Raw genomic sequence first — 13,819 nt, forward strand, 5'->3', positions numbered from 1 at the left:
GATGCGTTGGAGTTAAAACACTTGAATACCAAATGATGAAAACTCATGTTGATTGATGCTCATTTTGTTTGTTCATGCGAATATTACTTTAATTTCACATGATAATTGGCTACATCAGTCTTTCAAGATTGGAAATGGACTGATTAAGCGACCTACTGGTATATAATGTTATAAGATGAGTTAGCTGAGTGAATTGTAAATCTGGGAATTGGCATGCGCAAAATCTGGGAATTGGGTTTTGGTTTTCTGATATTCTAGTAAGTTTGTCATGCTATGAAGAGATCCTGCTTGCTGATTGTTTGTCACTCCTATTTCGGAATGATTAAGTTTGTTTCTGAACTGCAATTGCTGTATCATCTGAAATTTTTAGCTGTTGATTAAGTCTGTTACTAACTGGTACATTTCCAAAACATACATACTGGGATTCTATTGTATTGGAACTTTTCTGAGTGCAGGGAAAATAGGGTAAAAAGACCATAAAGGGAACTGGTTCAGGCAAGAAAACGGGAGAGAGTAGTGCTGCTGGCACAAAGAGGCCCAGGACCTCTTCTTCATCTTCATTTGACAATACGATTCTTAACACCTGCTGCTCAAGATCGGTACTACAAGTGGTTTACTCCAAAGAAAATCATACCAGAAAGGCCAATCAGTTTCTTCCTGGATAAGGATTGTCCAGTTAGAATAATAGCAGAGAGGAGGAAATGGGAGAAGTTGGTGAGATTCCCTGAGCCGAGCTCCAGCACAATACTGAAAGAATTTTGCGCAAATGCTGACACGGAGAAGGTAAACGAAACTCGAAAGAGTTGGGTTAGAGGCCAGAAAGTCTCTTTCTCAGCTGCAGCAATCGAGAGATTCCTGCAGACTACATATGATCGTAGTAAAAGTTGCCATTTTGTGCAAACATTTAACAGGATGCAGCCATCTAAAGGAAGAGGTCTTTATTGGGAAGACATGCCTGAAATTGCTGAGAAAATTCGTAGTGCCATCACTCATCCTTATTCTACATGGAAGCCAAATAGTGGTCAACTGGATGTGCCAGAAAAGTTGGATAGACTGGATCTTAATCCAGAAGCTATGTTCTGGCATACATTCATTAATTCTACTGTCATCGCATCCACTAATTTGAGTGATGTAAATGTTGAGCGAGCGGTATTGTTATATACCCTTATGAGAGAAGAAAATCTCAACATTGGCGCTATTCTATCTGAAAGGATAGTGCATATCATCACTCAAAAGAAGGCAGAAATTCACCTTGCACACAGTTCTTTGATTGAACAACTATGTCTACAAGCTGAGGTGGAGATTTCTGATGACGAGCCCCGTGATGTAAAGATCAAGCTAGAGATGACTCAGTCACACTTTACAACTATGAGGATTGAGTACAGCCGTCATGCCCTCTGGAAGGCATCCCGTGCCGCAGATGGAGCACCTCTAGCACCTCCACCAGCACCAGAGCCTAAGGATGAGCCAGTGGCTGAGCCCTCTGCAGATTCCCTTCTTCTCCAGACTTTGGACCGCCGGACACAAAAGATGATGATTGAGCACCAGTATATGATGAGCATGATGGAGAGACTATGCAGTGATCGAGGGATTGATACTGCGAGTTTCAGGCCACAGTTTCCACCTTCCCCACCTCCAGTGGAAGCCGCACCGCATGCAGTTCCAGATGATGTTGATGATGATGCTGATATGGAGGATTCTTGATGATTATGCATTGTTTCACATGTCACCCACTTCACCATCACATACATTTTAGCAGTTTCTTTTGCTGTTTTGAGTATTTTGGTGGATATTATGGTTGGATTCTTTCCCTTTATGCAGTACTCTTTGATGTTTAATCTGTGTTGCTGTTTAACAAGTGTGTGTGTGTGTGTTCCACCTGGCAGAATTAGCTTCTTCGACTAGTATAGTTTGTTGCTGGGGACAACAATATTCTAAATCTGGGAATTGGTCGCATGTTGTTAGATGCGAGACCTGCTAATTGCAGAACCACACAACAGAACGGAAACAGAAATTCTATCTGGAAAAAGGGAGATACTTCAACTTTTGATTTTTTAATAATTTTGCTGGTTATTTCAAATTTCTTTATCTTTAAAAAAAAATTGAATTACTGAACAAGCATTCTCAGATTTGGCGAAGCTTGCTCAATCATATTGTAGATTGAACCATAAGAAGCCTGATATCTGTGAAGTATTCATTTGTTTTATATAATCTGAGAATGATGCCTGCCCGTTTGAATAACTGCTATTTGGTGAATTATTCTAAGATAATGCTTGATGTGAATTCTGGAAATTAGATTCTAGTTTGAATTACAGCTGTGAGGATTTAGCCTAAACAGAAATAATTATTTCAGAGAGGCCTCATTGTAGTAGTTTTTCTAGAACTTGAACTGTTTCTGTGGCTTGCATGCATGACTGATAGGATAAGGGCACATTTATTCTTGTTAGCTTAGAGCCAAATAGCCTACCTAGCAAGAATTTCCATTGTAAAACCCCTTTGAGCCTGAGACCAATTTGTTCAAAAACCTTATGAAAGTTACTTAACCATATTCCATTGACACACCTTGAGAGAGATTGAAATACTGATTCCAAGAAATAGAATCAAGGTACTTCTCAGAAGAAAAAGTTAAGTAAATGAAAAAGAAGAATGGTCTGAAAAATTTAAATGTAGCTCAGAAGAGAAAAGAAAACAAAAGAAAGAAAAGGTAGTGAAAAAGGGAAAAGAATCCCAAAATGTCAAAATGGCAGAATTGAAGAGATGAGAAGGAATTAATGTCAAAAATCTTAGGATTTCAGTCTCTCCAAATTAATCAGCCTCTAACCAAAAGATTCTTACCCCCAAACCAGGCCAAGTAATAACCTATCAAAGACCTTTTGATCAGTCTATGCATGGCAAATGGGTTCCTCACTTTTAGGAACTTGAGAATATGTTCAAGATCATAGAACTACTGCTACATTGATGGAAAGAGTGCAGAAACCTCACACTAAGTGATGAGAATGTATTTATCTGGTGTGGAATATTCAAGCTAGGATCTAAGTTCTTGATACAAATGAAGAGCATTATTGTGAAATTGTACCAGGAAGTTATACATGCATAGCAGTTTGATTTCTTAAGATGTTTATGTTCATGTGTTTCTTCACAGAGTTGATCTTGCTTTTCTCTTTAATTTATTACATTGCTGAGGACAACAACATTCAAATCTAGGAATTGTTTGATATGCCTTCAGCATATGGGTAAATTCAAGCCAAAAAGAACAAGATTATTAGCTAATCCTGAGTAAAAAGGCAACGTTTATTGTTGCTTTGCTGAAATTCCAAATCCAGGATTGTTCAACTGATTTTATGCTGATTTTGTAGGAAAAGCAGAAAAAATTGGAGCCAAATGGAAACTTGCCAAAATGAAGATCCACGCTCATAGCGTGGATTTCATGCTGATGGCGTGAAGAACCAGAGACTCCCACACTCATAGCGTGGAGTTCACCCTGATGGCGTGAAACCATTCTTTCTCCCACGCTCATAGCGTGGATGTCACGCTGATGGCGTGAAGATTCAGAGGCAGCCACGCTCTTGGCGTGGATATATGACGCTGTGAGCGCCAGATTGCGAAATCACATACTGTTCTTCCTAAAGGGTAATTTTAGAAGATGAAAAAGAAGATTATAAAAAGGAGGCTCAGCACATAATTAGGTATTCTGAACCTAAGGAGATCGTCGTGCTGTAGAAGGAGAGCTCCAAGGAGAAATTATTGACCATCTTTATTCTTCCATCTACATTCTTTCATTCCAAGTAACATTGAATATTGATTTATCAGCCATGACAATGGTTCGCTAAGTTTTCTTTATTGTAGTTAGGGTCACAAACCTTATGCGAACCCTTGTTACGACAGATTGGTTTATTTCTACTCGTTTATATAAATTTCTTTATCTTTACCCTGTGCGAAATTTCTATTTTCTTTGTTAGACTTGATCAAACTAATAGTTGATAATAGTTTGAGGGTTAGAACCCTAGATAGGAATATTGGAGTTTTTGATCTTGAAAGGGGGTAAGATAATAATTATTATGCATGCTAGGAATAGATGTATAATTAATTGCAGATGTTTTAATTATCGTGTTCATTGCTTAATTTTCATGAGGGGTTACTAAGGGATTAGGATTCCAATTGAGATTAAAAGGTTAAATTGACAAGGGATTGGGATTTAACTAATTAATTGATTATTTATATAAATAAGTGTTTTTAAATCAATCCAAGGTAAGAAGTGGGGATCATATGGTGAGTGCACTCTAACTACAATTCTTTCTCTCAATTACAAAAAAAAACCATATCTGTTTCTTTCTTAAAAGCAAAAATCTAAAAATATGTTTTATTTCAATTCTCATTATTCTCAAATCCACAACAATTTTCACAAATTATTTGAACTCTTCTATTCTTGGAAGGAATATTAATTGATATACGATCACAATCCCTGTGGAGACGAACTTTACTTAACATTATATTGCTTATGCGATCGGTATACTTGCCGAAAAGCATCAAGTTTTTGAGATGTATATACATTAAACAAAGAGAAGAAGAGAGAAATCGTGCACAGGAGGTTGAGATAAGCACACATCTGCTCGAAACCTTGAAACAAAGGCCCATGAGTTCGGATGAAGTTGCATAGGAGCAACGCGAAGTTTGTGAAGTACGGCCATTTGGAAGTCGGAAAGGGGGAATCAGAATCCCACCTTAGTAATAAGATCCCGATAAAAGAAGAAAAAATGAGACTCGTCTTCACCTGGACCCACCCACACTGGTATATCACCGGCCAGAAGAAGGTCGACCCCAATAGTATTTCCCACGGGAAGCTTGGGAATATACTCTGCCAACATACAGGATCACATGTTGAGAATTTTCAACAACACCCAGTCATGATTGTCAACCTCTTTGACCACATTCGAAGAGCCTGCCATTAACGACCTGGAACAGGAAGAATGAGGGTCAGCATAAATATAAGATATGTCCGAACTCCTTCTACCAAGGTCGAACATGGAAAGGTCAATTTCTGAAGAAAGTGAAGTAGAAGAACTATCGTCAAGCTCAATGTGTGGGACTTGACTCGAAATCGAGCAGGGAGCCAATACAAATATGGAAGTAGGAAACTTTGAAAGATCTAACTCAAAAGAAGATGAGGTGGAAGAACTATCACTAAGTTCAATGCATGGAATTCAATCTAAAATTGATTTGGAACTCGAAGAAAGAGGGGAGGAACTCGTCCTGGAACATATGGTCGGGGCTGCGACTGAAGAAAGTCCACTTCGGCCCAAAACATTACTAAGCTGACGAGATCGACCTCGTCCTCCCCTCATCAATGTGGTTTGACCACGTCCTCCCCTCGTAGATATGGTTCGACCCTGTTCTCCTTCAGAAGGAGCCGATCTCCATTTGCTGCTTCCATCCTGATGGCTACAGAGAAACAGTTGTAGCTTCTCCTCCTCAGTATACTCGTTGCCATAAAACCAATACTGAACTGATCTGGGCATTCTTTTGATTAAGGCCTTTTCCTTTTGGGATTCCTCATCATCACCACCTCAGCCAGGACCCGAACCTGAGCCTTGCTCATAAGCACTCATCTTAACCCAGGGAAAATACCAAAAAAGGAAAAGAAACCCTAAAGTGCTTCAGCTTAAAGGAAAATGGAAGAGGGTCTCCAACAAACAGAAGGAACCCCAGAACTACTCTCACGAGCAGATAAACCAAAGCATGAAGACACAATCTTAATCTCAAAAATATTTGACACCAAATGCTAAAAGCATACAAAAACGTAAAGAAATTCAGGAGAAGAAAGTGTTTGAAAGGTACCTGGATAAGAACAATATGAACACACAGAAGCTAGACGAATTCTCGAGCAAGAAAATTGAGCTTGTTCAGAACTCAAAGTGCCCATATAATCAGAAATGAACGAAATGGGCTACTGGATGCTAAGATATATATATATATATATATATATATATATATATATATATATATATATATATATGCGAATGTAACCGTTGGGCGGCAAAACGAAAGGCTAGAGTAGAGTTGAAGGTCCAAGGATATAATGGTAATTTCGCAAGGCATGCATTGAATGCGTGCCATCATGGCCTGCAAAATTCAGGGCGGCTCACGCTCCACGATGCATGAACTACCAATCGATGAACGATGCGTTAAAAAGTTTAACCGTTAAGTAACTGACAAATGCGAAGAGACATGTCAATGTTACAAGCTTAGACCCCCGTAATAAGCTAACCTCGGCGCCTTCTTAAAGACGGTTATAAAAAGAACGTCAGCAACAGAGCTACAAATTAAAGCCGAGGTTTAAGGCAAAAACGACTCAGCAGCGGTCACTTAATATCCAAACAAGATTAGCCTTGACTAAACGCCGATCTCATATGATCGACAATAGAGCGCATCATCAGACCTCGACATGCGCCTCAACCTATACCTCGGTCAAACTCATACCTCTAATGGTTTAAGAACAAATACATCCCAAATAAAAGGAGAAACAAAGATGAATGGTGTGTTTGAATGTGTTTTTGTTTTTAAAAACTGTTTTGAGGATAAATCTTAAAAACTTATTTGAGAGTAAAAAAACAATAAAAATTGTTATAATATAGTTTGTTTTAAAGTTATAAAGAACTTGTAGTTTACCGGAAAAAAAAGTTGTAGTTATTTACATAAATGCTATTAATGAATCCTCATATTTGCAAAATTGCCACCGCAAGTAATTTAAAATTAAAATTAAAATTGATTTAATTACGAAAATGTCATTAATGAATCATCATATTTTCAGGAATGCCACCGCAAAAACAAAAAAATAACTTTTGAAAACATCCCTTAGTTGTTTTGCTTTTTCAGTTTTTAAAACAAAAAACATATACTGTTTTGAAACAGATACCGTGAAAACACTCTTTCCGAACAATTTTTTTGTTTTTAAAACTTAAAAACTGTTCTAGAGAACAGAAATCAAACAGAGCCGAAGTTGCCTCAGAATTCAAATGTAGGCTCAAGATATTACCTCGGCATAATCGACGTATTAATTGAACCTCTACACCCTAATAGTCTGAGCTTTCGAACTGCCGAGCTGAGAGACAATTGTTATGGATTGGATCCATATCTCAACCACATATCCAATAGAAGATCACAATTTATCTCAATATCATCACATCAACATAATCCAAGGAGGATCAAAGAATAAGATCCTTATCCCCAACAAATAAGACAATTATTATATCTATCAAGAGAGTTCTAAAGCTCAAATCCACAAAGGTAAACCTTATAAATAAGAGGTTAAAAATCTCAGGTACACACTTTTAACTTATTTATTATTATTGTCAACACTGTCCACACACTCATATCTTGGCTATACGCCTCTTGTGTGTAGTGATTGATATATTCAGTTTACGTCCAATAAAATATCTCTCTTATATCTCTAAACACATATTTTTACGATATAGATATACGGACTCCTCATGACCGAACAGCTACTAACTAGTGTTTAATGGTCATGATTCATCAAACCTTTTGACTTAGCGGTGATTCTCGAATTTGAGTTTGAATCTCAAATGCATTGAAAAAAAAAAAAAAAAAACTAGTTTTTACTGGAGAGATATTTAATTATTTGTAAGAGTAGATAAATTTTAAATTCTTATATAAAACACTTAGGTGGTGTTTAGTTGAGAATTTTTCGGCGGATATCTATCTTTCTCAAGTATGACTTTTAGAAACACCATATTTGTTTCAACGTTTTTCACCAAAAGCTCATCTATCCAATTTGTCTGGATTTATGAGAAACATAGATATCCGCACTGTTTAGAAACCCAATTTGAACGTGGGATTTTTCGGAAAATTGGTTATCTGGCTTTTAATGCACTGTTGATTTCATAAAGCTACCTAATTTTTTCAGTAAAGTTTTTCCCCACCAAACAACTTTTTTATACATTTTTCTACCTATCTCACTTTATCTATCTTTCCAATCATTTTTTTATCTATCTCATTTACCTACTGTTCCAAAAATTTTTACTGAACCAAACGGCACATAACTCAATACAGGCTGTAAGGCACAAGTGGTCTGTCCGCTTAGTTCTCTCCTTCGGATATCAAATAAAAATAAGATTTGAATATTTTATTTATTTATTATATGTAACATTTATTTTTCAGCTTTTGTTATATAAAAATTCAATTTAGTACATGTATTGATTATGGTTTTTAAATTCGTCCCTACAATTGGCTACTTTTATAACACTGGGATTAATGTGAAAAATTTGTAAAGTATAGCGTTAAATTAAAAATCACTATTATGTGCAGAGACAAAAAAATAAAATACGTTTTTTTTTTCTTATTTGTGATCCTAGTTTTAATTTAGTCATATGAGTCACAGTGTTGTAACTCTATTATTAAACAATCCCGTAATAGTAACAGACAAAAGAGAACCAAAACAAAAATAATTTTTTTTTGGAGTTACTCAACTCTAATTATCTCTTTGAGGCGAGTTGGCTCCCTCTGGTATCCCCACGAGCTTCGACTCTTTGAGCTGGCTATGAGACTAATCCGGAGTGCGGGGGAGCAGTGATGGCGGTTCAGCCCCCTCCCCAAGAATGCTATCTATAAAAATTATAGGTATGTAGATAACATAAAATAATTATATGCTATCTATAAGAATAAGAATGTATTTTATTCTAAAAAAAATGAAAAATAAAAAGAGACTCATAATCGTGCCTAAGATCTTTATTAAAAGAAACTGAACATCTTAAATTTCATAAACTGAGAGCTGTCGAGGAGTCGGAGCCGGGTCCTATATCTCGTAATGAGTGATATATATCGAGTGTGAGTATTGAAAATAGTAGAGGTATGAACAAAAGCTCTAATAGAGTTGTCCTAGATTCTAACTCAGGCGAAAATGTGAATGACTATGGTGGCTTTATATTTTGGTAGAATAACAGCTAACGAAAATAATAATTTGCATATAGCTCTTCAGGTGGAGAAGAAATGTATATATAAATATTTTTTATTTATACCGTTTTTGCCCACTCCTCACAGATGTGAGTGAAGAATTATTTCACTATCATGTACAATAAGTGAGTTAAGCTGAAAGTGATATCCTTTAAGATAAGATTTATGTATTTATCATGGAACCTTCGGAGGCCGGCCTGATACATTGGATTGTAAAGATTGAGAAATGATTCAACAAGTTTAATGTATATTTTTTAGTAACTAAAACTTGAACTGAAATCTTTCCTAAAACTTCGAATTAATCTAACCCAAATAGAAGAAATCAAATCCTTCCAATCAATATGAAGTAAGGCTAATTTCAACGTTTTGTGGTTGGTTTAAGTGTTAAACAACTTGACTACCCTAATGGCCTACTTTAATGATTTAAAGAGGTTGGGGATTAAATAAATTTAAGTATTTCATATTTATCGGAATAATATAATGGACATCTTTATCATGTAATATTCACTTCATTCCGGCGGCAAAATTATATTTTTATTTAGTTGTCAAAATCAATAACCTGAACAAGAAGTAGTACATTAATTAATTTGAATAACAAAAATAAACAATTTTAGACTATTAATTGCATTACACTAGAAATTAAATAGAGGTACATAAATGAAAAGTGAACACACAAACACGTCCCGGTACAATTGTGAGGGATTTTTGCTATCACAATATAACGTATTTTAAGAAATTAATTCCTTAATATATATATATATATATATATATATATATATATTAGAAGGTCCAAATTGACCTCCTATCACTAAGAACGTCTCCTATACTATACCTTATCTACATTCTACAATAGCTGTATGTACACATGCTAATCCTAGAGGCGAGTCAAACAAGCACCGTTGGATTGTCCTAATCACAACCGGTGCATAATGGTGGACCCAACACATGCATTTCCAGCTTCTATTTTTTTTTTTCCTTTTTTCTTTCTCGTTGATGTTCTCTTCCAGATAAATTAATCAATATAATCATCTATGAGCTCGCACAGGCACACTCATAGACCTTTCCGTCTCGTGCTACCGTGCGATGCAAATGTGTGGCGAGTGGCGAGTGGCGAAGCTTTATTTATGCTCAGAAGGGCTTGGGTGGGTACATGAACATGTCCTGCAACAGCGACATCTGATTACTGCTCTGGAATTGGGACCCGAAAGTGGTATCCACGTAATTATAGGGAAATTCAAGGTTCTTCTCCCACTCGTTCCACTTCGGCTCGCTCTGCACCTCGCTGGCAAACTCCGGCGACACCACCTGCTCTGAGCAGCTCGAGTCCGTGTGCAGCTTCGGGATTGAATCCGACGCGTCAAAGTACATATAATCGGTCATCGGAGCCGGCGCCGTCGCAGGCGGTGGCGGAAGACCACCCACATGTGGCACAATCACCGGCTTCTTGTCTTCCTCCATTTCGAACGATTCGGTTTTCCGGCTAACAACAACGCTGCTTGGTTGTTTCTCGATTGTCCCCTTCTTATTGTAAATTCGACAAAGCACCCAGTCATCCAGCTGCAAAATCAGAACCGTTAGATCACTCCCATAATTAATTTTTGACTCGAAATTAATTTAATAAGACAGAGTTAAATCTTTTGAGAATAGTCAACTAAAAAGTAATTATAACAAGTACAAACAAAATTAAGGGCCCAAAAATCTCTGGCACCACATGCTGTTAAGAGAGTCTTCAACTAATGGAGGTTCCATCATGTGGTAAAGGGACCTCAGGGATAAAATCGTAATTTCATTCAGGGACCGCATAAAAACGAATCGAATCAAATAAATAGGAACAAGAAAGGAGATATTAGATATTTACCCTTAAACTGTTCTTTTTGCGAACGGAGCGATCCACGTCAGCGAGACGATACTCATGCATGATCCAATTAGTTTTATCCCCTTTTGGTGCTTTCCCTGCGTAAAAAACTAATGCTTTTTTTATCCCAACTGGTTTCGGGTTACCAATGGGTTTATCCGCCCCGGTTGCCTTCCAGTACCCGCTCCCAGCTGCCCGGTTCGGCCTCGACCCGTTCGGATATTTCCGGTCCCGTGGTGAGAAAAAATACCACTCCTTCTCTCCATACGAAGCCATACCTGTAATATTCATAACAATAAATTCAAATTCAAATTTAAATGAATTTTTAAATAATTAAATTATTATAATATTAAAAAAAAGAAAAAAAGAAGAAGAAGATGAAATGAAGAAGGTTAAAAATTACCAGGAAGATCCCAAGGATCGTACTTGTAGAGATCGATTTCGGTGATGATGGGAACGGCTATGGGTTGAGAGGTACATTTGCGGCAGAGATAGTGCAAAACGAGCTCCTCATCCGTTGGATGGAATCTGAAGCCCGGTGGCAATTGAAGCTCTGATGCCATTTTTTCAAAGCTTGCTACCGAAATCTCTCGAAACTGAGAACAACAACTACGGTGGCGGCGCCTGAAACTTAAAACGTAAGGGAGAGGCACCAATTTATAGGCAACACTCGGTGACACGTGGCGGCAGGAGCCAGCGGTTTCTAGAATACACGTGGGCGATAACGTTTTAGTGATGCTAGATTGCTAGTGCCAAAGAGGAGCTTGCCCAATTTTACATTTTAATTAATAAAGTTGTACGATATTTATTAAAAAAAATATGTAAATTCAATTTTTTTTAATTTAAATTTAATATCTCTTATGTTTTAGTAGATCTATACAAAAAAATGTATGAGTTTTTTATTCTTTTTTATATTACCCGAAATTATATATAAAAATAATTTTATATCTTATATCACGAAAAATATCTAACCTTTTATTTTCATCGTCAGTTTCTCGTGAGCTTCCTTTGCGATACTAGTTTTTTAAAAACACTGGAACGATATTCTTGAAAAAAAAAAAAAAAAAAAACTTGAACGATAAGCAGGTGGACACGTGTCGTGTTTGGAATGTGGTGCGCGCGTGTGTGGAGAGGTGATTTTGTCACTGCTTACGTCAATGGTTTTGGACGGGGGTGTGGGGGAGTAAGCTGGGACCCACTGGTGTTGGCATGGAGTCGGCACGTTGTTTTTGACTTTTTGCTACAGAGAATGAATGGTGGATGGAGGATGCATGTGGCTGAAAATGTGCACTTACGGTTGGATCACTATCTGCGTGATTTATGATTTGTAGCTTTTCTTCCACGACATCATGGCCCACCTCACCGCGTAATCTCTTGCAGCTTCTGCGCTTTTTTTAACCAATTTTTTTTTTTCCTGAAGGCTTTTAGATATCTTAAATTCTTAATGACTGAAATTACTTTTAAATATGTGTATACATATGAAGGCACTTAATTAATATCTGTTTGCTTGAGATTATATTGGCAAGAAATGATTTAAGAAGCCTATAATCAATTCTAAGTGTACATATTTGAAATAATTATGTTTGGTAATTTTTTTAAAACCAATTATAGTAAAATTTTATTTTCAGATTTGATTTTGAAAGAATTAAAAAAAATTTGCTTTTAAGGACAACAAAATTAATTTGGGAGTTAGGTCTATAAAATTTTTAAAAATAAATTACATCATCCAAACAAAATTTATATATAAAAGTATTAAAATTGAAATATTATTTTAAAAGCCAATCATTTTTTTAATTTCAATTCGTCAACATTAATTACATTAAATTTAAAACAAAGATATTTTTTTAATTATTATATATAAATGGTTTTCTTGTTATATATTTTTTAGTTTCTCCTAATATTCTAACATAACAAGTGAGAAAATATTATTTTTTTCTTAGATATGATTAAGAGTCAGAAAGCAAAAAGCCAAAAACTGTTCCAAATGGCAAATATTCATTTCATATATGTAAAGTTTAAAACCAAGCTTGAGGCTACATGTGAAAGTAAAGCGATGTTTTTCTTCTTTGACTTTGATCTGTATTGGTTGGGTACTGCTAAATTTCATACATAATCAATTATGTCAAAGTAAATTAATATGCAGTGTGCTACTTCTAAATATAAAAAATGGAAACATTACAATTATGTTAATTAATTTACGAAAAAGGAAATGCATATTAATCACAATCCTGTAATGGTTATTTTGCTATTTTTTTTTTGGGTATCCTGTTATTTTGCTATTTTTATGGGGTGAACATATGTTCTATCTCAATTATAATGATAAATTTTAGGAGCATTCAATGCTTGTTTACAAGTTTGAACTTTGAATATTGAGCTTTGAAGTTAGATATGTGATTACACGTGTGGTTAGATTAGACAAAAGCTGAGGAAGCTACCGGGCAAATACCCCAAGCCAACCCTTCATTAAATTTCTATTCTTTATTTTTATTTTTATGGGTAGTAATATTTCCACGACCCACCTTTTTTTTTTCTTTTTGTATTCATTCTGAAGATTTTATTATTATTTTTTAGATCCAAGGCGACAAAAAAAGAGATAAGCATGTGGGGGCGTACGGTTTTGGGTGAGTGGTGCGTGGTGGATCTATCACATGCGCCGCCTCGCTTTCGGTGTTCGGTCGTTGTTCACTTGCGCCTCTGTCGTTGCTCGTTGCAGCCTTTGTGGCTTCTGGTCAACTGTTCATTCTATTCTTGGGTCCACCCTCGAGGATCACCTTTCACTCAAATTCTAAATAATAATAGGAATAAAATGTTATCCCTATTTTTTTTTATACTTATTTTATTTATTATTCTCCCACATCATTTGAATCATAATCTTAAGAGGAGAAAAAAAATATAAAAATTAATTGAGTTTTTAATATAATGATATTAAAAATGAATAGGCAAGATAGATATAAAAAAAATAAGTAAAATATCCTATTTCATAATAATAATAATCTA

At 35.9% G+C, this 13,819-nt stretch overlaps 1 protein-coding gene across 1 annotated transcript; it reads right to left on the reverse strand.

Annotated features, from left to right (window-relative positions):
• Nucleotides 1-9,547: 9,547 nt before the first annotated feature.
• Nucleotides 9,548-11,437, reverse strand: LOC133302634 (NAC domain-containing protein 2-like). The gene is made up of 3 exons (XM_061502442.1): nt 11,226-11,437; nt 10,826-11,100; nt 9,548-10,524 (listed from the first exon to the last, which is right to left on the reverse strand). Exons 1-3 carry the CDS (start codon nt 11,383-11,385, stop codon nt 10,096-10,098), a joined length of 864 nt encoding a protein of 287 aa, XP_061358426.1. The 5' UTR covers nt 11,386-11,437; the 3' UTR covers nt 9,548-10,095.
• Between the last annotated feature and the right edge of the window lie 2,382 nt (nt 11,438-13,819).

Source organism: Gastrolobium bilobum, unplaced genomic scaffold, assembly GCF_033153095.1.
Source record: "Gastrolobium bilobum isolate Gb01-03AN ecotype WA unplaced genomic scaffold, APGP_CSIRO_Gbil_v1 utg4641, whole genome shotgun sequence".
Lineage (NCBI taxonomy): Eukaryota > Viridiplantae > Streptophyta > Magnoliopsida > Fabales > Fabaceae > Gastrolobium > Gastrolobium bilobum.

Bases quoted from the DNA above. Each gene is read 5' to 3' on its own strand.
- LOC133302634 (XM_061502442.1), bottom strand. From the start codon at position 11,385: ATGGCATCAGAGCTTCAATTGCCACCGGGCTTCAGATTCCATCCAACG. The intron at 11,101-11,225 runs GTAATTTTTAAC...TGAATATTACAG, and splicing joins CGATCCTTGGGATCTTCCTG to GTATGGCTTCGTATGGAGAG. The intron at 10,525-10,825 runs GTAAATATCTAA...CTGATTTTGCAG, and splicing joins GCAAAAAGAACAGTTTAAGG to CTGGATGACTGGGTGCTTTG.